The sequence below is a fragment of the Cheilinus undulatus genome, linkage group 15, assembly GCF_018320785.1.
Source record: "Cheilinus undulatus linkage group 15, ASM1832078v1, whole genome shotgun sequence".
NCBI classification, from domain to species: Eukaryota; Metazoa; Chordata; class Actinopteri; order Labriformes; family Labridae; genus Cheilinus; species Cheilinus undulatus.
In genome coordinates, this window is record NC_054879.1 from 37,935,409 (window position 1) to 37,960,756 (window position 25,348).

The window sequence follows — 25,348 nt, forward strand, 5'->3', positions numbered from 1 at the left end:
AGCGTTTATAAGGTCAGCCGCTGATGTTTGATGAGAAGCCCTGGCTTGCAATCTCTGTTCCAGTTCATCCAAAAGGTGCTTGATGTGTTCACAGCCAGGGCTCTGTGTGGGTCAGTCAAGTTCTTCCACACAGAACTCATCAAACCATGTTCTTATAGTCCTTGCTTTGTGCACTGTGGAACAGTCATGTTTGAGTAAGGGTCTTCCCCAAACTGTTGCCACAAAGTTGGAAGCATAGCATTGTCCAAAATGTCTTGCTATGCTGAATATTAAGATTGTCCTTAACTGGGTATAAGTGACCCTGCAAAAGCAGCCCCATGCCATTATCCCTCCTCCACCAAACTTCACAGATAGCCCAATGTAGTCAGGCAGGTAAAGTTCTCCCATCATCTGCCAAACCCAGACTTGCCCATCTGACTGTCAATCAGAGAAGCAATTCATCACTCCACAGAACACAGTTTCACGATCTCATAGTCCAGTGTAAGTTTGCTTTACACCCCTCCATCTGACGCTTAGTGTTGGACTTGGTGATGTGAAGCTTACATGAAGCTGCTTGGCCATGGAGCCCATTCCACAAAGCTGTTTTTTGTTGCTTATTAATGCCAGTGGAAGTTCAGAAGTTTTCAGCTATGGAATTAGCACACCATGCGCCTTAGCACTTGTTGAATCTGCTCTGTGTTTTTACATGGTCTCTCGCTTTGTGGCTGAGTTGTTGTTGTTCCTGAACACTTCCACTTTCTAATAACATCACTTATAGTTGACTGTGGAATATCAAGCAGGGATCAGATTTCATGAACACTCTTATTGCAAAGGTGGCATCCATCACAGTACAACACTACCCATTATGGATCACAAATGTGCAAATGGAGATTGCATGGCTAGGTGCTTGATTTTATACACCTGTGGCAACAGGCCTGGAAAGTTTCTTCTTTTGTGCCTTATTTCTGTGTATATACAGTGCTTAACAAATTTATTAGACCACCTGTCATATTTGTCTCAAAGACCATCCAGCATCATGAAGTGCTTTAATGCGGACTCTTTCATTTTCAGTGAGCTCTCCACATTTTACCATTTTGAACAGGAATGAGGGATTTCAAACTGAATTCACTCAAATTTAAGCCGGCTCACTGGGCTTCTCTGAGAAGTCAGAAATTAATCAAGCATAACATTCAACCACTAAACCTCGTTTTTCTGTTCAGGAATGCAAGTAAATAACTAGAATTTGACATATTAATCAAGAAATATTAATGTGCTTTACTATTTTTTCAGTTTTTTGTAAATCAGTAAATTTGAAAATTCATGGATAACAACAATATTGATATCTTCTTCTTCTTCTTGTATTTTACCCTTGTTAACCCATTTTTGCCCCTATTATCCCCTTTTCAGCACTTTTTATTCCCATTTTTGCCAATTTCAACTGCATTTCACAATTTTTCACACCAAATTTTGCCACTTTTAAACAAATTTTGCCACTTTCTGCCTACTTTTGCTTCTGTTAACCCATTTTCAACATGAATAATCAAACAGAATTACTTTCCAATACTCCAGAAAATTCCAGGAGTGCATATGTGAAAATGTTTAAAAAACAAGTGAAATCCAATTAAACTGATTCTTGATTTTTAAGGTCACTGCTGTTTCAAAACAAACACAAGCACTCATTAAACACATATTTTTAAAATCCTGTTTATCTAAAAGCATCCCATACAGTTGTCAGTTTTTCTGTAAGGACCAAAATAAGTTCAAAACTATGTTTAGGGCATATTTTCATTTAGTTAGTGATAGTAATAGAGGATCAGGTTGACCAAACAATGTGATTTATACTCTTTGTGCTGTTAAAGAGGACACCAAACACAACAATAGGGTTAAATGGATAAGTTGCCAGGTTAATCCATCCAGTCTACCGGTCTCTAACACAACATCCTGACAACAACAAAACAAAACACACATACATAACCCCTGCCCACAATATTAACATCACAGGATGATATCAGATCCAAAACATAAAAACAACAGCGCTACTAAAATATGACTAGGACACCCCAGGCTTCAGCTATAATCTGTTTTTCTTTCCGCTAATGAGATGAAGCGGAGGTTGGATGAAGAGCGTGTGTGATGTTTGGTCACTGACAATATATGTTTGTGCTGTTCTTTTGATGGGGCCTCATGGAGTATGACTGAGCCTAATCTTTACCCCCCTCCTCCTGCTTGTCCCTAATCTTATCTCATCAAATCGGCTATTCTAATCTGCTTTATGAAAGCTTATGAAACTAACACAGTGACAGTGCAGTGGGTGACTGAGGCATTATGTGCTTGTGACTCAGCAAATGGGGCAAGTGAGGCTGTTTGTATTTAAAGGCCAGCCTTAAGAGCCTAAATGAGATTAAGCATTCAAAGCAACAAGCTACTGAGGGAACTTAGACTATCTACTATAGTTTGCTTTTTTAACCCTGATTTATTATTTGCTCCCATGTAAGATTGTAGCCCTACTTTGACTTTACTAGAAAAGGAAATAAATCAAGAGTGAGTTGGACAAGTCTGCTTTGAAACAACGCACCCTTAAAGGAACACCCCTCTCCTTCCCTAAATAAATAAACCTATAAAGGCCTAATGGGTGCATACCAGGAGACGATGAGAGAGCCCATTTAAAGCCTAGTAAATCAGGATCAGCTGGCCGTTTAATTAACTTGTAAATTAATGCACCCTGCTGAGTGAATCGCAGGGTGATAAATATTCATGTAGTTACCTAAGAAAAGGACAAGGACGCATCACAGACATGGGCAGATTGGGTTTGCAAGCAGCACAGTTTATGGGACAATCGCCCACCTTATTGGTATTTTATAGACAGCTGATTTGCATATTTTTATGCTTCATGGGTTATGCAAAAAAGAAAGAGTCACTCCTCAGCCCCTGCTTCTGCTTCACACCACCCCCACTCACTCATCTTGCAGGAGTCAGGTCGTGGTATTATACAAGGCCAGTCGTCATGGATAGAAAATGCTTTTTAAGCAGGAGTCTATATCACATACTCCAGGTTTAAGTCGTGTACATTCTCCATACAGATATGCACTTTCACTGTAAAAATCATTCTGCAGTTGCTGTTTGTTATCACAGAGTGAAAGTTCAAATCCAAGCTCATGTCTGTCCTGCAGGAAACATAATATCAACAGACAGGGAACCCTCCTTATCCTACAGGGAGATATCCGAGCCGAGGAGGTTTAGGCAGCCTGCTCTATTTTTATCAATATGCCTTTATAGCACTTAAGGCAAGGCTCCCTGAAATAATGAAAAGAAAACAACTGCACAGAACACAAAATCTACTCATCCTTGCCCCTGGGCTGAATCAGTATGCTAAAGGTTATGTGAGGGACAGGTCGGGTGAGGCTGTTACCTGATTTGATTTCTTCTCCTCAGTGGCAGTAGTCAAATCATTGCTTCTGGTGGCATAATTGACCTGCAGAGGGTATGGTAATTGACCTTGCTGCTGAGATGGGTTGATGCTGAGCCAGCACTTTGGGACCTTAAGAAAGAGGATCCACAGCCATGGTAGGGGGTGGTTTCAACCTGTTTATAGGAGAAATGAGTATTAGAATCCAGCATTAAGGCAGGAGGACAGTTAAAGTGACCACATTCATACAATTTTTCTTTTTCTTTCTGATGCCATTTTGTCCTGAGACCCTTTCATCTGAAGTCTGACACCTTTTTTCCTGAGATTTTTTCATCATCGGAAGTATTGTGGGCATTGTATGGGACCCCTGTGGTGTCGAGAGAGCTGAGCCAGAAGGCAAATCTCTCAATTCACCAGTCGATCGATGAGCTTTGCGTAAAGACCGAAAGAATGAGACTGTGGGTTCAAGCAGTCAAAATAAGATTCCTCAGGAGGGTAGCTGGGCTTAGCCTTAGAGACAGAGTGAGGAGTTCAGACATCCAAAGGGAGCTTGAGTCAGTTGGGGTGGTTCAGGCATCTGATCGGGATGACTCCTGGTCACTTGCCTGTGGAATCCAACTAAGTTGAGTCCCCCAGGTAAACTGAGGACTCACTGGAGGGATTATATATCCTATCTGGTAAGACATGGAAAATGTCAATGGGAAGAAAGAAGTCTGGGCTGACTTACTTATCCTACTGCCACTGCGACCCCGGATAAGTGGAAGAAAATAGATGGATGGACTTTTGTCTGATGCCGATATCCTGAGAATTCTTTCCAAAATCCAACATCATATATTCCTGAGGCTTTTTTTTACCTGATGCCTTTTTCTTGAGGACTTTTTGTCTGAAGTCCAACAACGGCTATTCCTGAGACTTTTTTTGTCATTCGCCTTTTATCCTGAGACTTCTTCATCTTAAGTCTGATGTCTTTTTTGGAGACTTTATCGTTTGATGCCCTGTTCCTTGGACCCTTTTGTCTGAAGTCTGATGCCTATCTTCCTGAGACCTATTCATCTGCAGTCTGATGTATTTTTTTTTTCTGAGACTTCTTCATTTAAAGTCTTTTTCCTGAGACGTTTTCATTTGAAATCTGACACTTTTTTTTCTTTTATCATCTAAAGTTTGATACCTTTTTCTTGTGACATTTTGTCTGAAGTCTGACGCCTTTTTTCCTGAGACCTTTACTTATGCAGTCTGATGTCTTTTTTCCTGAGACTTATTCATTTGACGCCCTTTTCCTGAGATGCTTTCATTTGAAGTCCGACACCTTTTTTCTTCTTTTATCTTAAGTTTAATACCTTTTTCTTGAGACATTTTGTATTATGTCTGACACCTTTTTTCTGAGACTTTTTTGTCTGATGCCTATTTCTGAGACCTTTTGTCTGAATTCTAACACCATCTTTTCCTTTGGTGGTTTCATCTGGTGCATTTGTTTCGGTGACCTTTCTGTCCAATATCTATTTTCTGAGACCTTTTAGTCTGAAGTCTAACACCATCTATTTGTGACTGGTCTGTCCCTTTTTCTGGAGACTTTTTGGAGACGCCCTTTTCCTGCGAGTTTTTGTCTGAAATCTGATGTCTTTTTACCTGAGACTTTTCTATGGGATCCCTATTTCCTGAGAGCTTTTTGTCTGAAAAATAACACCATCTATTCCTGAGGCTTTTTCATCTAATACCTTTTCCCCAGGAACCTTTTCATTTGAAGTCAGGCGTCCTTATTAAGAACTTTTATTCTGAAGTCTGACCACTTTTTTTCTGGGACCATTTCATTTTAAGTCTGATGCCTTTTCTCCTGTTTCATCTAAAGTCTGATAACCTCTATCAGACATTTTTGTATAATGTCTGAGGTCATTTTTCCAAAGGCCTCCATCCCATGCCTATATTCTGAGACCTTTTCTTCTGAAGCCCAACACTATCAATTCCTGAGACTTTTTTTGTCCTACGCCTATTTCTTAGACATTTTGGCTGAAGTCTAACATCATCTTTTCCTTAGACTTTTTGAGACTTCACTGTTGTTCCTGAGATCTTTTCATCTGAATTCTGAAGCCTTTTTTCTTGAAACCTTTTCATCTGAAGTCTGAACTTTTTTTTTCATCTGACATCTTTTTCTAGACCTTTTCGTCTGATGTCTTATTCCCTGAGACTGTTGTATCTGGAGTCTGATGCTGTTTTTCCTTTTATATCTAAGGTGTGACACCTTTTTTTCTTGAGACCTTTCATATGGTCTGACACATCACAGATGTTTCCCTGAGACCTGTTTCATTTTCATCTAAGATCTGACACCTGACTTTGAGACTTCAGGGTGTCCTAAAATGGACACCGTACCACTCCAGTTTGACCATCACATACTCATTTATCAAGAGGAAGTCACAAGTTAGCTGTAAAGGACTTAAACATCACTTCAGCCAACAGTGGAACACTCTTAGTATTTGAATACCTCACCCTGAATGTGAAGCTGAAAGTGGGTGCTGGGTAAGTATGTTGAAATAGAAAGGCTTTGGGAATTCATATGAATCCTTAATTAATTACCAGTGATGACAAAACGTAATTTCTTGGCAGCATCTGTTTACTGTGTCTACATCTGACCTCCTTTTCCTGTTAAGCAAGAGGAGGTGAATCCCCATATTCCCCTCAGGAAGTGGGATTCAGGCTATCTGCAGTCAGTTTACTCACTTTCATCTTCCACACACAACAGTACCCAGCTGGCTCCGACGTTTCATCATTACGCACACTGCCAACCATTGACGCATCCAGATCAGGAGAATTTTTTACGTCATCATGATCAGAATTTTTTTTTTCTTCAATATTGCCATATATGGGTCATTCCTGTTTTGCTGAAAGAGAGGGGGTGGGTTTTGTTTTCTACCTTATGCTTAATGCTTAAAAATTGTCATAGTGAATTATATGCGTCGTGCTGTTTCTGAATGGGAAGACAAATATAGTCGGAAACAGACTGGAGCTGAGCAGCTATCCCAGGAGCTCTAGGCAAACATGAATAAAGCAGTAGGCGACTGTGTTACGCAATAAAGCACACTGCACTATATATGCCCTTCTCCAGTTTTTAACTGCTTGTTTATCATGAATAGTTAGGTACTTTCAATAGAAACCGAAAAGGAAAGCAACTAGGGTATCAAGATGAAACCGTGAACGTAGCCTATTCCTGTAAGTCGACGCTGAGGGAATATTAAATTGCTGTCACAGAGCTGCAGTCTCGACTAGGAGAGGTGATGCTTGTTTACCAGATAGAGGGGAGGACTCCCTCTATAGACATGCTTTAATTCAGCGAGTGGGTTGTGGAAAACAGTCGTAAGATTAAGAAAAAGGAGGGAAATAAGTTTAGGAATCAGCAAACGCCTCATTTGACCACTTAAGTTCATGCTGCTTTTAATATAATGTTTTATAATCCACCTTAACTTCTTAAATGACGCAAATTCAGCCTCTCTAGGTCAGTAATATCTCGTTTGGTATATTTAGATAATGAAATATTCTCTTATGTTGCTCTAAATAAAGCTCCAGTCCTGGCTGACTACGCTCAAATGAGACGGAAGAGGGCAGAGTGATAGTAGGAGGGCTTTCTCCTTCTCTCTCTCCTTTGAACAGGGCTATCTCACTCCAGCATTCATCCCGTTTCCACCAATAAGCCCAATGAGCTGAGTGCGCACCGCCCACTGTCGGTGTGTGTATTTTTTTCTTCTCCTTTCCCCCTCGTTTTTTTTTTAAACCAGCTCTGGATGTGTAGATCGTCACATGTTGTTCCCCTCTCCTCGGTCCGGACACTAAAGCAGACATGTGTTATTTATTGCTCAGCTTTGGGAGAAGACGAACGCACCTTCAGCCGGCTCTGGAAACAGAGGACTAAAATCAAGCGCGTCGTTTTCTTCAGCAACTCGAGGGGAAAGGAAGCATTGTGTCTGAGAGCGGAGAATGGCGAGTCCGCCAAACACGGGAGAGCAGCCGATAATACCCAGCAATACGAGCGTTAGCAACAATATCAAGAAATGTGGATACCTAAAGAAGCAGAAACACGGACACAAGCGCTTTTTCGTTCTAAAGGAGCAGAGCGAGGGATTCCCTGCCCGGTTGGAGTACTATGAGAGCGAGAAGAAATGGAAAAACAAATCCGCCGCGAAGAGAGTTATACCTCTGGACTGCTGCCTCAATATCAACAAGAGAGCGGACGCCAAACACAAATATCTTATCGCTCTTTACACCAAGGACGAGTATTTCGCCGTTGCGGCAGAAAACGAACAGGAACAGGAGAGTTGGTACCGGGTGCTGACGGATTTAATGTCAGAGGGGAAAGTATACGACGGCTCAGCGTCCAACTCAGCGTCCTCGCTGGTTGGCTTCGACGAGGCGAGCTACGGCGTAATAACGCCGGTTTCAGCTGCTTACAAGGAGGTATGGCAAGTCAACTTGAAATCTAAAGGCTTGGGGCAAAGCAGGAATCTAACCGGAGTGTACAGGCTGTGTCTTTCCAGTCGGACTATCAGCTTCGTGAAGCTAAACACGGAGACTGCCTCTGTAATTTTGCAGCTGATGAATATCCGGAGGTGCGGCCACTCTGACAGCTTTTTCTTCATCGAGGTTGGTCGATCCGCAGCCACGGGACCAGGAGAGTTATGGATGCAGGCTGATGACTCTGTAGTGGCGCAAAATATTCACGAAACTATCTTGGAGGCGATGAAAGCCATGAAGGAGCTGTCGGAATTCCGTCCGCGCAGCAAAAGCCAGTCATCCGGTACCAACCCCATCTCTGTGCCCACACGGAGGCACCTGAACAATCTCCCCCCAAGTCAGACAGGGCTTCCCCGGCGGTCTCGCACTGACAGCATGGCAGCGACCTCTCCTGTGAGTAAATTCTCCTCCTGTCGAATACGCACAGCCAGCGAGGGAGACGGAACCATGACACGCCCCATGTCAGTGACTGGCAGCCCCATAAGCCCGGGGGTCCACAGGACCCTTCTGAGCAGGTCTCACACAATTACAGCACGCCCTTGTCGGACATTTGAATCTTCTTCCCTCCAGCACAGTAAGTCCATGTCTATGTCTCTATCTAACTCCCCGCCTATGGCTACCCCTAGCCTGGGGAATCTGTCCTCATGTCCTGACAGCACAGCCCCTCGCCCCTCCAGCTGCAGTGCCTCCTTTTCCGGCTCCCCCAGTGATGCTGGGTTTATATCATGTGAGGAGTACGGCTCCAGCCCTGCTGATGCACGGGAGCTGAGACTACCACTCACCATGCGGAGCAACACACCTGAGTCTCTCAAAGCTGACACCCCACCCTCACGGGATGGCAGCGAGCTTGACGGCTACATGGTGATGGAGCGGCAGAAGCAGAATGGTTACAGAAGGTTATCAGAGCTAGACAAGGCTTACCGGAAGCGAACATACTCCCTGACTACTCCCCGGCAGCAGAGAGGCCCCCCACAAGTATCATCAGCCTCCCTAGATGAGTACACTCTTATGCGAGCCACCTATAACAGTGGGAGCCACTCTTCTCGCAGGTGTCACACCGCCTCCCCTAAAGGGACCTATCCTGAGGACTACAGGGATGTTCACATCAGTGCCGGCAGTGCCCAAGGAGACAGTGGCTACATGCCCATGATGCCAGGTGTGGCACCTCTGACACCAGGATCTAAGGACGACCCCTACATGCCCATGAGCCCAATGTGTGTTTCTGCTCCGAAGCAGATCATCAACCCCCGATCACACTCCTCTTCAGCTGGGCTGGCCCCACGCACTGACTCCCCTGGAAGTGTTTCTTTGGAGGACAGCGGTTATATGCGGATGTGGTGTGGGAATAAGATGTCAGTGGAGAGCACTGATGGAAAGCTCACTAATGGAGATTATCTGAACATGTCTCCTGTTGACTCTCTTGTGTCCATCACACCCCCAGACTTCATCCTAAGCCCACCAGGCGGAGACCCCCACCCCCAGCAATCTCACAGACAGCCTTACTCTTACAGTTCTCTACCACGATCACTTAAAGGCCAGTTGCAGCGCAACGGGTCTTCGGACTCAGACCAGTATGTGGTGATGAGTTTACAGAGACAGCGGATAGAAGAGGAGTCCAACTATTGTCCTCTTTCTCCAGGAGACTCAGAGGCCAACAAATCTCCAGTGACACCAGGCACCCCTTCATCTGCACCATTTCCCCACAGAGTGACACGGATAGATGGAGGTCTGGTACATCGTAATAGGGTGGGTCGGCCCACCCGCTTGGCTTTAGAATCTTTAAGGACTCTACCATGTATGAGTGAACACCCTCTCCCATCAGAGCCACGCAGTCCTGGAGAGTACATCAACATAGACTTTAGTAGTGCTACCCATGGCCAGCTGTCATCTGCAGTTACAGAGAGCTCTGAGTCCTCAGTGTGTGCAGAGAGGACATCCTCACCACTCTCAGACTATGCTAATGTTGATGTCAGCTCTCACAAAACAGGGGGTTCCCCCTCTGCAGGGGGCCTTAACCTCACACCTGAAGTCTTTACAAGTCTGGTGAATGCTGAGCAGAACATGCAGGGAGCGAGGGAAGAGGAGAGAATGAAGGAGGAGGATTCAGAGGAGAGGGGGATGGTAGAGGAATATCCCCCCCAACAGCAGGTGAGCCTGGTGTGTCAGCCGGCTCTAGTCAAGGATGACTACACTGAGATGACTTTCAGTCCTTCTGCACCTCTACCTGCTCTCTGCACCACTAATGCTGCCCCCCTTCCCACCAGCCCCACCACGGGTGTCAAGAGACTCAGCTTGGAGAGCAGCATCATGGATGGGGTTCCCCCTGTGCCATTGGACTCTTTCCTTCTGGGGGGACCTTCATTATCAGTCACCCTCTTAGACCCACACAGAGGGGCCAAAGTGATTCGAGCTGACCCTCAGGGCCGGCGGCGGCACAGCTCTGAGACCTTTTCCTCCACCACCACTGTCACCCCCGTGTGCCCATCCTTTGCACACAACACCAAACGGCACAGCTCGGCCTCTGTGGAGAACGTTTCCCGCACTGTTTGCAGCTCAGAGGGACCTGACGAGGACTACAGCAGCAACAGCCCCATGTGCAGGGAGATGTCAGCTGGTTATCAAAACGGACTTAACTACATTGCCTTAAACTTGATGGAGGGAAACCTCAGATTAGGAGACTCCGATGGACTTCTGAGGTTCAAGACTGCCTGCGGCTGTAAAGGGGGCATGAATGGTTTTAACACGAGCCCCTATGCTAGCCTGGGATTCAAGGAGACTGCTGCTGCTGTCAAAGGTGAGTGTTGTCATGCACATAACACACATACAGGTACTCATTCATTCAGCTTTTCATTCATGAAGGGAGTGGTGCTTGAGTAGGATAGAGATCCGCCTCAGGGCTGTTGTATACTCTGCAGAGATAGGCCACTGGTTGCTAAGCAGCAGGACTGAGCTGGTTTTCATTCCAAAGTGGGAAATGTTTGAAGACACTAGAAAACAGCTCAATTTGTGTGGTAGTAGTTGAGGCTCTTTGCTCTTTCTCTGGGATCTCTGTATTACAGCTTTGTAGTTTCATATTAGCCTGGATCTTACTCTATTTCTCCCAAGTCTTTGTTTCTGCCTTTCACAATAAAACCACTGACTAACCTCAACATATTGTTAAAGAACCTTAAGGGTCAAAAAATGCTTTCCAGGTTAATTAATAAAAATCTATCTTAATTGCATAAACAGTGGCTACATTCTGACATATGTCAGAAGGCTACTGCAGTTGTCAGTGTGTAAATGCAGGGCGGCAGTAGCAGAGGGAAGTGAAGTTGTTATGAAAGTTGCTGTTGGGTGTAGGCTGTGATGTTTAGATAGGATTAGTCACCTACTCGTCACACCCATCACACATGGACATATCTTAATGCTGCTTGATGCAGTGGAGAGCTGCGACCATGCTATTTGATGACAGATATATAGAAACAGCACCAGGATATGAGTGTTGCTAAGGCTGACAATGCCAGAATTTTAAACTTTTATTCAATACTAGTAAAAATAAAAAATTACTGTAAAATATTTCGATAAAATGGCAACAAAAATTAAAGTCGACTGTGCCATTTACTGGATGAATGTTGTTTTTATTCAACATAAATCTGATGTGCATGAATGCATTTGCAGCATTTCAGTAGCAAAACATTTCTGTGGACACTACCAGTCACTTAAATAACAAAGATTCTGTTATTGTAAAGCATATGATACCAGAGAGTTTAAAAATATTGGACATTTTAAAACTGTATGATGTTTTCTTGATTAAAAAAAACAAAACAAAACTGAAAGCAGTTTTTAGATGTCATGATAAGGACACCCAGCCTCAATATTCACTCGTCTTGAATAGATTTTGTGGCACCATGTTCTGAACCCCTTTTATTTTGAAACTTTGCCTTGATTGGCTCTTTCCTACTCCAGCTGGCTTGATGCTGCTGCTCTGTGTTTGTGTGAATGGTCTCCTCTGGTCTTCCCTCAGTGACGCAGTTTTATACACGTCAGTATCTTTTTTGAAAAAACAGAGATCTAGGTTGATCTAGTGACGCATGCAGCTGTACACAAGATGTATTGTTTTGTAACAGTGAAATGTTGCTTTTTAAAGGCTGGTATGTGTGTGGAAAAAGCCGTGAAATCTTGTTCACTGAGCGTCTTTGTCGGGAAGATCAGTTGCCATCGGAATATTACCTTTCACCTCATTTTGTTCTCTGTTGCATCAGTGGCTTTTCATGCTTCTCTTAATGGCAGGGATTATTTACAGGGGTTAGAAGTTGCTGTTTGTAAAGAAAGCACTGTTGGGATCATCATGAGTCAGGAGTTGTAGCGTCCCTGATGGGGAAATACAAGAGTTAATTGCTGTTTGTGGTTTCACAAGAGAGTCGTCTCTCCTTAGTTTCTGGTGGATCTCACGCTGCGAGCGCAGCAAGCGTGGGGCTTGGTGCAAGTCATCGAGTTCCCCAGAAAAACAAGTGAGTCAGTTGTTTATCAATTGTCAGGTACTGGGTTTCAGGACTGGAATGCGGGCAGTGTGCAAAGGTTGCTGGGAGAGGTGAATGCTCACTTGTTTTTCTAACCTGGTGGGATGGGCTAAAAGGGGGGGGTTCGGGGATTCTTTTTTATTAACTGAGAGTAACTTCACAAACAAAACAAAGAGACAGATTTATAGAAGAGTGTGTGCTCGCTTATCTTTGCTGTGTCCCCCAAGTGTGCACACATACTGTATGTTCAGTGTGATACTAGTGGGAGGTACAGCATTGGATTTTTGCCCATTTATTAATTAATTTTAATTGATCACAATAAATCAGACCTAAAACTTCAGTCCTTGTAATACAATTTAGAATTTAGGGATGAACAAAGAAACAAACTTCTGTCCTTATGGAACTTTAAACATAAGAATTTGAGGATAAACAGAGAAGAAGATCAGCTGACATTGGTCTGTTGATCCTACCTAAAACTCCACAAACTAGTTTGTACATATGGGTTATATTAACTATATAGGCTGACATTTAAAATCCCCAAATTTACAGCTAATAGATTGATATTTACAACTGATAATGGCTCATGTTTACAGCCAATAAAGACTGATATTTACAGCTGATAAAGGACTAAATTTAGAGCCATTATAAGCCAATACTTACAGCCAATACCTTACAGGTATTTATAGCTGGCAAAGGCAGACATTTTCAGCCAAAAACAGCTTAAATTAACAGGCACTCTAAGCCAATATATATAATTATATGATATAATATAAATAGGTGGATATTTACAGTCAAAATAGACTGATGCTTTCATCTAGCATAGGCCAATTTTTATTGCCAATACATGCCCAAATTGTGTAGAATAAAGGCCAACATGAGCTGATATTTTCTGCTGATAAAGGTTGATATTTACAGTGAATATAAGCCAATATTTTCTGCTGATAAAGGTTGATATTTACAGTGAATACAATTCGATATTTACAGCTAATAAAGGTTGATATTTACAGCCAATATATACAGTCAACAAAGGCAGATATTTTCAGCACATAAAAGGCTAAATTAAGAGCCATTAAAAGCCAGTACTTACAGCTGATGAAAATTACATTTACATGACAAAGGCAGATATTTACAGCCCAAAAAGGCTATTTACAGCCATAGTAAGCCAGTATTTACAGACAATATAGGCGGATATTTACAGCCAAAACAGACCTATTTATAGCTAGTATTTGCCCAAATTACATAGATAAAGGATACAGTTATTTACAGTAAATATAGGTTGTTTTTCACAGATGATGAAGTCGGATATTTACTGCAGGTATAGGCCATTATTTACAGCCAATATAAGCTGATATTCACTGCAGATAAAGGTTGGTATTTACAGCCAATTTTTCTGGACAATAGAGGCTGATATTTGCAGCTGAAAACAACTAAATTTAGAGCTATTATAAGCCAGTACTTACAGTCGATTAGATGAATATTTACAGCTGACAAAGAAGGATATTTACAGCTGAAAAAGGCTAATTACAGCCACTCTAAGCCAGTGTTTAAAGATGTTTTAGGTGGATATTTACAGCCAAAATAGGCTGATTTTTACAACTAGTACAGGCCAACATTTACAGCTGATAAAAGTTGACATTCACTGCAGATAAAGGCTGCTATTTCCAGCCAATAACAGACTTAATTTAGAGCCATTATTAACCAATAATTGCAGCTGATTACACAGATCTTTACAGCTGACAAAGGCAGATATTTACAGCCAAACAATGCTTATTACAGCTACTATAAGCCTGTATTTAAAGATGATATAGCTGGATATTTACAGCTAAAATAGGTCGATATTTACAACTAGTACAGGCCAATATGTATAGCCAATATAGGCCAAAATTACATAGCATAAAGGCAGATATTTACGCCTAAGAGGCTGATATGTACAGCTGATAAAGGCTGCTGTTTATAGCCAATCTAAGACAATATTTACTGCTGATGTATGCTGAAATTTAAAGCTGATACAATCAGATATTTACAGCAAATATAGGCTGATATTTATAGCTGATAAAGGCAGATCTACAGCCAATGTATCATTGTTTTGTGTCTGCCGATATAGATATGACAATAAAATCCTGAATCCCTAGGTACTATTAAAAAACAAATAATATCAATGTCTAATTTGATATGGGAAAATATGTAGTTCTGGGCATCTGAAATTAGGTCTTTTTTTGTTCACTGTTATCAAAACTACTGGCAAACTCATTTATTGTCAAAGTAGTTTGAAAACATGGGCAAAATTTCAGTACCTGAATATATACACAAGTTAGAATGGGATTTTTCAGTGGATCCATACCTCTCCTACGCATCTGTCCCATGAAATAAATGACGATTTTTAATTTACCTTGCAATAATAGATACTGTGTTGTTTTAGAACATATAGCATCAAAGTATTGAAAATTCTGACTATGTATGAACCCTCACACCTTCTGTGAGTCTAACAGTGTTTGTCCCACCACTTCACTGTGCCCCCATGCTTTTGTTTGGCCAGAGGACATGCCCAAATATTGAATTTTGAGCTATGAGAGCAGGGGGAGGAGGAGGAAGAAAGGTGGATGAATAAAGAAAAGGGGAATGGATGACTTGCTTTGTTTTCATGTAGAGCAAAACAGACAATTGAGCAGTTTGCTGAAGGGAGGGAGTGAGAGTGAGGGGGAGTGGAGGAAGAAAAGAGACACAGAAAAGGAATGAGATCAGTGTCGTTCCGGTAAGAGTTTGTCTTTGCTACTGTATCTTAGTTATGTAAGCCCCTCCTAACAAACAAACATACGTCCTCGCACATAATAGTGAGTGACTCAGCTCTGATGAGGGATGAGACCAGCAAGCCATGGATATTGTCATTAAACCCACGTCTGTTGCATATGTGTGAGAGAGAGAGAAAAAAGAGGGCATGAGTGTTTACTACGAAATGACAGGCTGGACCACATTCTCTTGTTATCATAGGGCGAGTGAACCATTTGCATTCCCTGCTCAACGACAATTGGAACAGGTGGATTAGGAAATCACCTGTCCTCATTTGGCATGTGAGGCTAATTCAGCATTGCAGAGGGACAGAGAGAGAGGGAGACTTTGCTCATCTGCTTGACTAATATGCAAATGTGTAAGCGTATCCTGCCCGTCTGTGTGTATAGAGGTTTTCATGTGGCAGGCTGAGGAAAGGTTGAGTCCGTTAGGTGATAGGTTTCCAGTGTTGTTGTTTGGGTTTGGGCTCTGACGTCACACGCAGAGAGAGGGGAGGGGATGTTTAGCTTTCAGTTCATGCCTTCTGGCCTTGCCCATAATGTCTGTTTCTAGACTTTGAACCAGCTGAGAGAGGGGTACAGGGGCTTTCAAGAAATCTGGTTGACTTAAACTGACTAAAAATGTTTGTTGGCTATCTTTTTTCCATAAGAAAGATGGAAGTCAGATTACTATAAAGGATTATTTGAGATTATTTGACTCCTGGGTCTCTTGCCTTTTCTTTCCTTGGTCAAAATTAAATGTTAACCCTCTCCATGGCTTTCATTTGTTGTCCCTAAATGCCCTCCACACACGCACACTTCTCCACTGTCTTTCTCCCCACTGTGTGTACACATACACAGCCATTAGCAGATGGTGTAGGTGGGGTGGGGGTGGGGTACGTTTTTTTTTTTTTTCTTTTTTTGCACCTGCCCCGCCAAGCTCACTGCTCACTGGTTATCTGGCCTGTCAGAGGAGAGTGACAATACGCTAATGACCGGCCGCCATCTGCCACAACAACCACGGGGAGGAGAAGGTGGACGGGGGTGTGGCCAGGCTGCTCCAAGGAGCTACACACCAAAACCTAAAACCCAGTGTTCTTCTCATCTTCCTTCACTGTTTCTCCTCGTCCTCTCTTTGGTTTCTGTTTTCCTTTAACAGAAATCACATGAGTCGACCCTGCTGTACACACAGACCTACTCACCTTTCCACCCCGGTGTGTTTGAGTCTTGTTTCATCGTTCCCGCAGCGCTCTGACCTCGGACTCCCTTTGATTGGCTTTTCACACTGGAGGTCAATAGAGGATTGTCTAACGATGTATTAAACAATTAGCTCATCATATCTGATTAGAGGCTGTAATAAGACTCCTCCTGACGCTGAGTTTATCTCACACTGCAAATAACATACAACTGAAGGAGGATTGATTTGAAATGCTTAAACAGTATCCTAAACCTTAACCAGACCCTAACCTGAACCCAAAGCTAATGCTAATGTATAAGACCACTGACCAATGTGTAATGAGCATCTGTTCGATTTTTTAACAAGATAGTAACCAATAAAATAATGACCAAGAATGAAAATGGTTGTAGTAGTTGGCCAAAAATGCATTTGATTGGACAGTTCAGCATGTGAAAATCAATCATGGCTCCAAAACAAGAACATCTTAAATGTTGGATGAAGCCTGGTGTATTTCTGTTATATAGTGCATTTACAATAACCTTACTTTTCCATGTGACCAACACAAACTGACCAAAAAGAATAAATATGAGTACAACTCATCAAGAACATGATGAATGGGAGCATAATTGAATCCAAAATGTCAAGCTTAACATGTGATGACAGCCAATACGAATGTTTTCCCATGGTTCCACTGATTTCGACCATTTTTTTGACTATTTATTGACTTTGTATTCATTATAGAAAGTGGGCCTTTGTTGTCAACCACCATGCTCACACATTGTCAATTTTGGAGCCATTTCAAAACCCCAAATTGCACTTCTCCCAACAATACCTCTTCTTCATTATGTGATCACATACAGTACTTTTGGGAACATACAGTCTTTTGTCCTGACCTGACCCCTCGCTGCCCCTCCCTCAGACGCTCACACTGTACACTGTACTCCTGGCTGTCTGATACATAACTCTTTGACCAAAGTAGGACGGGATGTTCCAGCGCTAGATAAAAACAAACTCAACCTACCGTATCCTCAATTTAGCTTGGAGGTAAGAAGGATTACATTGACTTCAGGATTAGACATTGTCGAGTGGCTTGTTTTGTCTAGAGGTAGAAGAAAAAGAAGAGATAAAGCCTCTTGAGTGTGTGACAAGTAGGGCTGGCTAAGATGCCATTGTCCCTCTTTGATTTTATCACTATTTTTTGGTGCCAATTTGATTGAAATTGGAATTCTAAAATGTGATTTCTATGAATATCACCATTTCATATTTCATCTTTTTTGCCACTACTGCCTTGGCTTAAAAACATAACTCTGGAGAGAGAACCTTGTAAGTGATGTTTCCATATCATATGCACATCATATTTATGCCAGTTTTTGAAGTTGCCCTCCAAGTACCCACAGGCTGCTTTTTCCATCTCTCCCCACTTGGAGCAGCTTCAGGAAAAGATAAAATTGCATGGGGGCTAACGGTGGCTAATAATGGCAAGCTAACTAACTAACCAAAAGCTAATGATGGCTAATGCTAGCAGGTATGCTAGCTTTATCAATGAGGAGTCCTGGAGGAAAATTATTTTTGAAATCTTCCAGTGAAAAAGTGGTGTACTTGGGTGAATCAATACTTCAGTACAGGTTCGTACAGTATTTGGAAAATATGGTTTAAAGTGGCAGAATGGGCAAAAAGTAGCAAAATGGGTGAAAAGGTCATTAAAATTGGTTTAAAAGTGTCAAAAATTGGTTAAAAAAGGGCAAGAATGAGAGGAAAGTGGCAAAACTTAATTACATTTTGGTTGAAAGTGGTAAAATGGATGGAAATAGTTGTGAAATGGGGTTAAAAGAGGAAATAACTGGTTTAAATTGGCATAAATTAGTTTATGAGTTACAGAAATTGGTTTACAGTAGCAAAAATGGATGGAAATTGTTGTGAAATGGGGTTAAAAAGGGAAATAACTGAGTTAAATTGGCATGAATTGGTTTATGAGTTTCAGGAATTGGTTTACAGTAGCAAAAATATATGTAAATAGTGGTGAATTGGGTGAAAAGTGGCAAAATTGGATGAAAGAGGCAACGATAACAATAATGATAAAAGTAATAGCTTTATGTATTTACAACATTTAAAAACACATTTCTGTCAAAGTTCTTTAAAACATAGCAAAGGCATGAACTCAGGGATTGGTAAAACAGACAATAGACAATTAGCTAATTTGTGTTAGCAATTAGCAAGAACAAGTGAAACAGGGAAAAGGTGACAAAAAGGGACATAAGCAGTGGGGAAAAAGTGGCAAGAATGTGTAGAATTAGCAGAAATTGGTTAATTAGCTGCAGAAAGTGGTTAACAGTGGCACAGATGGGTTGAAATTGGAAAATATGGGCAGAAATAGTGGTGAAAGGGGGTTAAAAAGTGGCAAAATGGGTTCAAGAAGGAAAGAATAAGTGAAAGTGGCAAATTGGGTAAATGTTAGATAAAAGTGGCAAAAATGGACATTACCAGTGGTGAAAGTGGGGTAAAGATGTGGGTGGAAATACTAGTGAAAAGGGGATTAGGGTGGCAAAAATGGAATAAAAGAGATAAGAATTAGTGAAAGTAGCAAAACTGGCTAAATGTGGGTTGAAAGTGGCAAAAATGAATGTAAATAGTGGTGAAAAGGGGTTATTAAGGGGCACGTAGGAGTCAATAAGTTGAAAGAATGGGTTGAAATTGTTGAGTTTTAGCATCAAAGCCCAGTAACAGTTTAACATACTTTTCAAATCTAAATTGAGGTAACAGGTAGATGGGATGCATGCTAGCACCAATGTGGCTGATCCAACACACATGCAGTGATATCGTGGATAAAGCTTATTCTGTGGGCAGTCCTTGCTTGGAGTTTGTAGAACATTTGTAGAGCACGTACTTCTGCTCAGCAAGAAAAATGTTTAATAATTGCTGTTAATACTTCAGCACTTACTGTTAAAGGTCACACCATCGCTCCACAAACATCTTATTAGTATTGGTAAACATGTTATGATCGTGCTATGTTGAAGTAAATAATTAAATGTGTTATCATCCGTTCATGTGGTATTGAGCCAGGGGGAAAACAGAGCTAACAGCACTTGTTTTTGTTTTCGCTGGTCTGGCGGAGGTGTGTGAGGTCAAAGGTGAGGAGTCAGTCAGTGTTTGTTTGGCGGCGCGCTGCTGTAGATCAGGGAGGAGCCGGGGAGGCAGGAATGTAAACAGAGCAGATCTGAGCCTGCTGATCTCTGCCTGTCTGCAGGAGACAAAAACGACCGGCCGGTTGTTTGCGGAAGCTCATTTACGATGATTGTCTTCCTTTTTCCTCACTGTTCTGTAATACAGTTTCCTCTTTAAGCTCATTGGGTTATTTTAGCTCTACTGCAGCAGGCGATGACAGACACATGCACGAGGATGTGTTTACTCTGCTTCTAGAGCACTGGAGAGCAGGCTGCTAAAACATGCCTGTATGAGTGTGTGTCCTAGCCCTGAATGGAGCATGGACTATATTTAGCCTGTGAGAACTAAATAAATAATGAACAGAGCCCGGCTGTGTGTATGTGTGTGGGACAGGGGGCACAGACATGAGAGGGGAGGGGTTGATTAGTGCTTCAAAAAGAGGAGGGGTAGGAGGCATTGGGTTCATTCCCCCTGCTGGACCTCTGTCCCCTTCTCTCAATAACCCCCCCCTTCGCTATGTCACTCCTAAATCTCCCTGCCCACCCACACTTTTCTCCGATCAGCTTGTGTTTGAAATGCCATGTGTGTGGCGAGTCCCTGAACGCCACATTGCGCCATTATTTTACACACTATCAGGAATGTTTATGTTCATGGCTCCACACCTGGTTGCTAATCTGAGAGCTGTGTTGTGATTCAACTCCTCTTCCCGGCAGACCTCAGTCATTCTCACCCAAGTGTCTGCCTCTACAGGCCGCCGACTGGCCCAGCCACTTTAGAAACACACACTGACACATACACACTCGGATTGTTACAGACCGTCGGTCCCATGACCTCACTGCATTCCCGTTCCTCTCTGTCAGGTTGATTCTGTTACTGTGGTTTTTCCACCACTTCCCACCCCACTGTTTCTATTTTTCTCGCTCTCTTTGACACCCGCGGCAATAAAGAGGGAGAGCTCTGCCAGCACAGGTGGCCTCAGGAGGGAAATCAATCATTTAATTACTCATATTAGTTCTAAAGTGTCACATTTCTGCATCCCTGAACATCTGCGGAAATGCATGAACTTGTTCGGAGTGTATATTTTCCCTCTTTGATGCTTTTTCAGCAGTGATTGCTTTATCTTTAAGCTCAATATCTGACACACAGATGTGCTGAGTAGAATAATGTAAGCATCCAAAGTAGAACTAGGATGTTTGGAGAAGCTGTGTTCAAACTGCATTTTTTTCTAGGGTGGTTAATAATTTAGTCCTCATGTGTAAGCCTCTGGTTTCTCCTTCTATAGTTTATGTATAGGCTAAAGACAGAACAGACATGTGTTCATGGTGGGAGTAGTTAAGGGGGGGGGGGCTTTGAATGAAAGGTTTGTTTTAGAGAATGACGATCACATCCAGCTTTGTGAAAACAGCTCTTGTCCCCGGCTCGAGGAAGAGGGAAAGGAGACAGCGAACGAAGGGAGAAATGCAGCCACAGAGAGGGGTTATGTGTGTGTGTTTTTGTGTTAATGTGTGTGTCAAGCAAGACTTCCGCTCCCATTTGATAGCTCTGCATGCAAATGAAACCTCACAAACAAGTACACAGGGGCAAGGGTCGCGCTGCTTTCCACTGGGAGAAAAACGACACTCAGGGGTTTATAGTATCTGAAAGTACACAGCTGTGTGGGAGCCGGTTTCATTTTTTGTTAGCTTTTTTTGACAGCAGAAGGTGTGGAATCAAAAAGTACCTGGGTGTGTGTTCGTTAATGTTTGGGAGTTTTGTTGCTTTCTTTTTTCTTCTGTCACTGGAGACTGTCTCTGTGTCAGCTGCACCATGCTAAATGCCACTCTGTTTTTCCCCTGCCGTGAAAGCACCTGCCACTTCAGTGTCCACCAGCTGAGGAATACACACGCACACAAAGGCAGACTGTTTGAAGAGCACTTATTCCTTACTTGGTCACAGAGCGGGGGTATCTGTTTGACCTCCCCTCTCCTTTATTTCTCTGTAATAAATCATATTTACTGTAAAAACACCCTTGAATTTAATTTCAGGAGCCAGATTTGCAGAGTAAATCTCATTCAGTGCTGTTTAACTTCATCTCTGTGAATCACATCACAACAAACTCACTCTTTTTCTCCTTCTCCTTTTGTCAAAATGGGTTAAAAAAAGGCAAGACTGAGTGGCACATGGCACACGGATGTTGGTTTAAAGTGTCAGAATGGACAGAAATAGTTGTGAAAGGAGGTTAAAAGTGGCAAAAATTAGTTAAAAGGGGCAAAAATAAATGAAAGTGGCAAAATTGATTGAATGTGGGTTGAAAGGGGCAAAGATGACTGAAATATGCATGAACAGAGGTTAAAAAAGTGGCAATAATGGGTTCAAAGTTACAAAAATGGGTAAATAAGTTGGAGAAATCAGTTAAAAAGTAGCAATAATTGGTTGTGAGTGGCATTAGTGGGTGGAAAAGGTGGTAAAATGGGTTAAAAGGTGGCAAAAATTGGTTGAAATTGGCAAAAGTGGGCAGAAATTGTGATGAAAAGGCATTAAAAAATGGCAAAAATTGGTTTTAAGGGGCAAAAATGACTGGAAAGTGGCAAAATTGGTTAAATGTGGGTTGAAACAGGCAAAGATGGACAGAAATAGCAGTCAAAAGAGGTAATAAATAGGGCAAGAACAGTTTTAAAGTTGCAAAAATGGGATAATGAGTTGCAGAAATTGGTTAACACTGGCAAAATGGGGAGAAAAAGAGGTAAAAAGGGGTTAAAAAGTGGTAAAATAAATGAAAGTGGCAATATTGGTGATATGTGAGTTGAAAGGGGCAAAAATGGATGAAAACATATGTCAACAGAGGTAAAGAAAAGTGGCAACAATGGGTTCAAAGTTACAAAAATGGGTAAATAAGTTGCAGAAATTGGTTAAAAAGCAGCAAAAATTGGTTAAACATGGCATAATGGGCAGAAATTGTTGTGAAAAAGGGATAAAAAGTGGCAAAAAAAGGGTTGATGGGCAAAAATGAGAGAAATGTGGCAAATTCTGTTATATTTGTGTTCAAAGGGACAAAAAGTGGGCATAAATGGTGGTGAAAGAAAGTTAAAAAGAGGCAAATAGGGGTTAAAAGTTGTAAAAATGGGTTGATAAGTTGTTGGATCTGGTTGAAAGTGGCAAAGTGGGTGAAAATAGGCCCTTTGAAGAACATTTATTCCTTACTTGGTCAGAGAGGGGTATCTGTTTGACCTTCTGTCTCCTTTATTTCTCTGTAATAAATCACATTTACTGTAAAACACACTTGAATTCAATTTCAGGAGCCAGATTTGCCGAGTAAATCTTATTCAGTGCCGTTTGACTTCATGTCTGTGAATCACATCACAACACACTCACTGTTTTTCTTCTTCTTCTTTTTTTTCAGAATGAACCCTGGCCCCGCTCCCGCTCCTCTCCCTCCTTCTTCCTGTGAACGTAGGATTTTGCTGAAGCGAAGTGACGGGGGTCGCCACAGCGACAGCTGGACCATGCGCCGATGTCGATGTCCTTTGACCTCTTTGCCGCCTTTGAGGGTCACGGGAACGGCCATCGCCATGGCAACACGGACACTTGACCCTTGCCCCAAATCTTCCCTCCACTTTTCTCGGCACCAAAACATTGAGGCGCCATCGCTGCTGCTGTACTGACGACTTAGACAAAGGACAAACTGACTCTAACTATAGATAGGTACCTATTTATCTCTTTGCATAGGCCTGCAAAATAATTCTGCAGCATATTGTTCTGTTTATTAATATTATTATTGTTGTTAATACACTTTCAGCTGGTTTTCTTCTGGCTCAGCCGATAGTTACCAGACTCTCTGATCTATAAAAACCTGTGAACCAAACCTGGAGAGCATTGTGTGTGCACACATACACACAAAAAAAACCCTTTCATGCATACAGATTACATATATTTATTTATTTATCATGTATGTATGCATTCAGTGAGGTGTGTGTGTGAATTTGTATACAGATTGTTCTGCAAAAAAACACATGAGGTGGCATTTATGAGCATATTTAAAAATTAAAGTAACCATTTGCTTAAAGAGAAACCCTACCTCAGCAAAAACCAGGTTGGTACCAATTCACACAGTAGAAATATATAAAAATATTTATTTTCAGAGGTGAATGTTTTTTAAAGATCACCAATCCAAAGCCTTACTCTGTCCATCAGACTGGATGGACTGTTTTTTAAGTTTGGACCTATAAACACGCAGTATATCAAAGATTTAGCGATCATTTTATCGACTGAATGTTCAGCAGAGCCAAGTGAGAGTGACTGCCTCTCTAATATTACCCCTCTCTCCCCACAATGCAACATAATCTATTAAAGATCCAGAGTAATATATTTATTATTATAGCAGAGATGGAGGATTCATAAAAACACTAACAGAGGAATACTTGACATCGCCTTGCATCTCACATGCATGCAGGTGCCACACATCCAAACAGCATGAACCCGATCTGTGGCCTGTCTGAGCCCAAGCCTCAGCACCTTTACACATGTCATGCACGCCGCTACTCTTCACCTGTGATATCCTGTAAACACGCTTTCTACAGGAAGTTACAACCTGTCAAAGTAAAAGGACGGGAACCTGAATGTTACTTATATCTCGACAGCTCAGAATCTTACATTTTCTCACCTGATGCCTCGTTGCCGCGCTAAGTCGCACCACATTTTTTTTTGGGGGGGGGGGGGCCTGGCAGGCGCAAGCAGCACCAAGCAATGTGGCGAATACACGTTCTGAGCAGCTGTTCTTCAATGAACCGTTCTTAAGCTCCTGATTGGCGGAGCTAAATGCATGGTCTTGCACTTACAAACTTTCTAGATTGTAAACACAAGACACATTGAATGTAGTACACGCTGTGTTCTGAGCTTGGGGACACACAACCCAACAAACACCACAACAAACTGCAAAAACAACACGCAGAGGTACTGAAAGGAAACTATGACACATACAAGTGGAATAAAAGAAACAAAGCAGGGGAAGTATCTCTTTATTTATCTGAATTCACTGGTACTTAACCTTTGCCTATATACTGTAAATAGAACAGTGCTGCAGAGAATTACAGAAGAGCAGATGCTGAGAAAATTTGAGAGATGTTAAGTTAAATAACTTATGTTGTTTGTGCTGTACATACTACGTGTTTGAGTGAATTTTCTGATACAACAAAAGCACTAATTAAGTTATATGCTAACCAGTATGGTTTGGCTTTGATTTTCTTTTTTTATTAAACTGTCATGGGATAGTCTTGTGAAATAAATGCCACTATGAGGACATTTTTCTAATGCTGTAATTCTGACAAAAAGATTTTAAAGATTTTAAGAGAAATCATTAATACTTGACATAATAATTAAATCTTAGGTACAGCATAAATGGCATATATGCAATATTTACACTTTTGAAAATTAGTTTACAAAGACGTACCAAATGTATAAATAATGTTCATAATGTTTGTTAACATGAGAATGATCAGATTTCTGCTGTTTGTACGTTTTTTTTTTCTCTCTCCAAATTTGAAATGAAAACCTTTTATTCTGTGTGTTTTTTGCTAATCGAGCCTCTTGATGTTTTGAGCAGTGTTTTTTGCATTTGGAATAATGTTTTTTCGAGTTTTTATTCAGCATCTAAAGGTTACGATATGGGCTTCTCTTGCTGTGTCTTTTCATTGTAAATATTTCATATCTTGCATATTGTGATGCTACTAAGAGACGATAATTTAAACTTAGTTCATTGCTTTAGATTGTATTGATTCTTTATAGACACATGCAATAAATAATGTTATTTAAGAAAGCAAACTGCCTTGTCTCTGTTTTATCTTCAAATACATCACAATAAATATGCTTTTCATCCAGGGTTCCTGTA

At 41.6% G+C, this 25,348-nt stretch overlaps 1 protein-coding gene across 1 annotated transcript; it reads left to right on the forward strand.

The window, feature by feature from the left end:
* The first annotated feature begins 7,129 nt into the window (after nt 1–7,129).
* Nucleotides 7,130–25,274, forward strand: irs2b (insulin receptor substrate 2b). The gene is made up of 2 exons (XM_041806725.1): nt 7,130–10,676; nt 22,865–25,274. The coding sequence occupies exons 1-2, from the start codon at nt 7,349–7,351 to the stop codon at nt 22,867–22,869; spliced, it is 3,333 nt and encodes a 1,110-aa protein (XP_041662659.1). The 5' UTR covers nt 7,130–7,348; the 3' UTR covers nt 22,870–25,274.
* The last annotated feature ends 74 nt before the right edge of the window (nt 25,275–25,348 follow it).

What these genes read in the sequence shown, in the direction of transcription:
- irs2b (XM_041806725.1), top strand. Translation starts at nt 7,349, where the DNA reads ATGGCGAGTCCGCCAAACACGGGAGAGCAGCCGATAATACCCAGCAAT.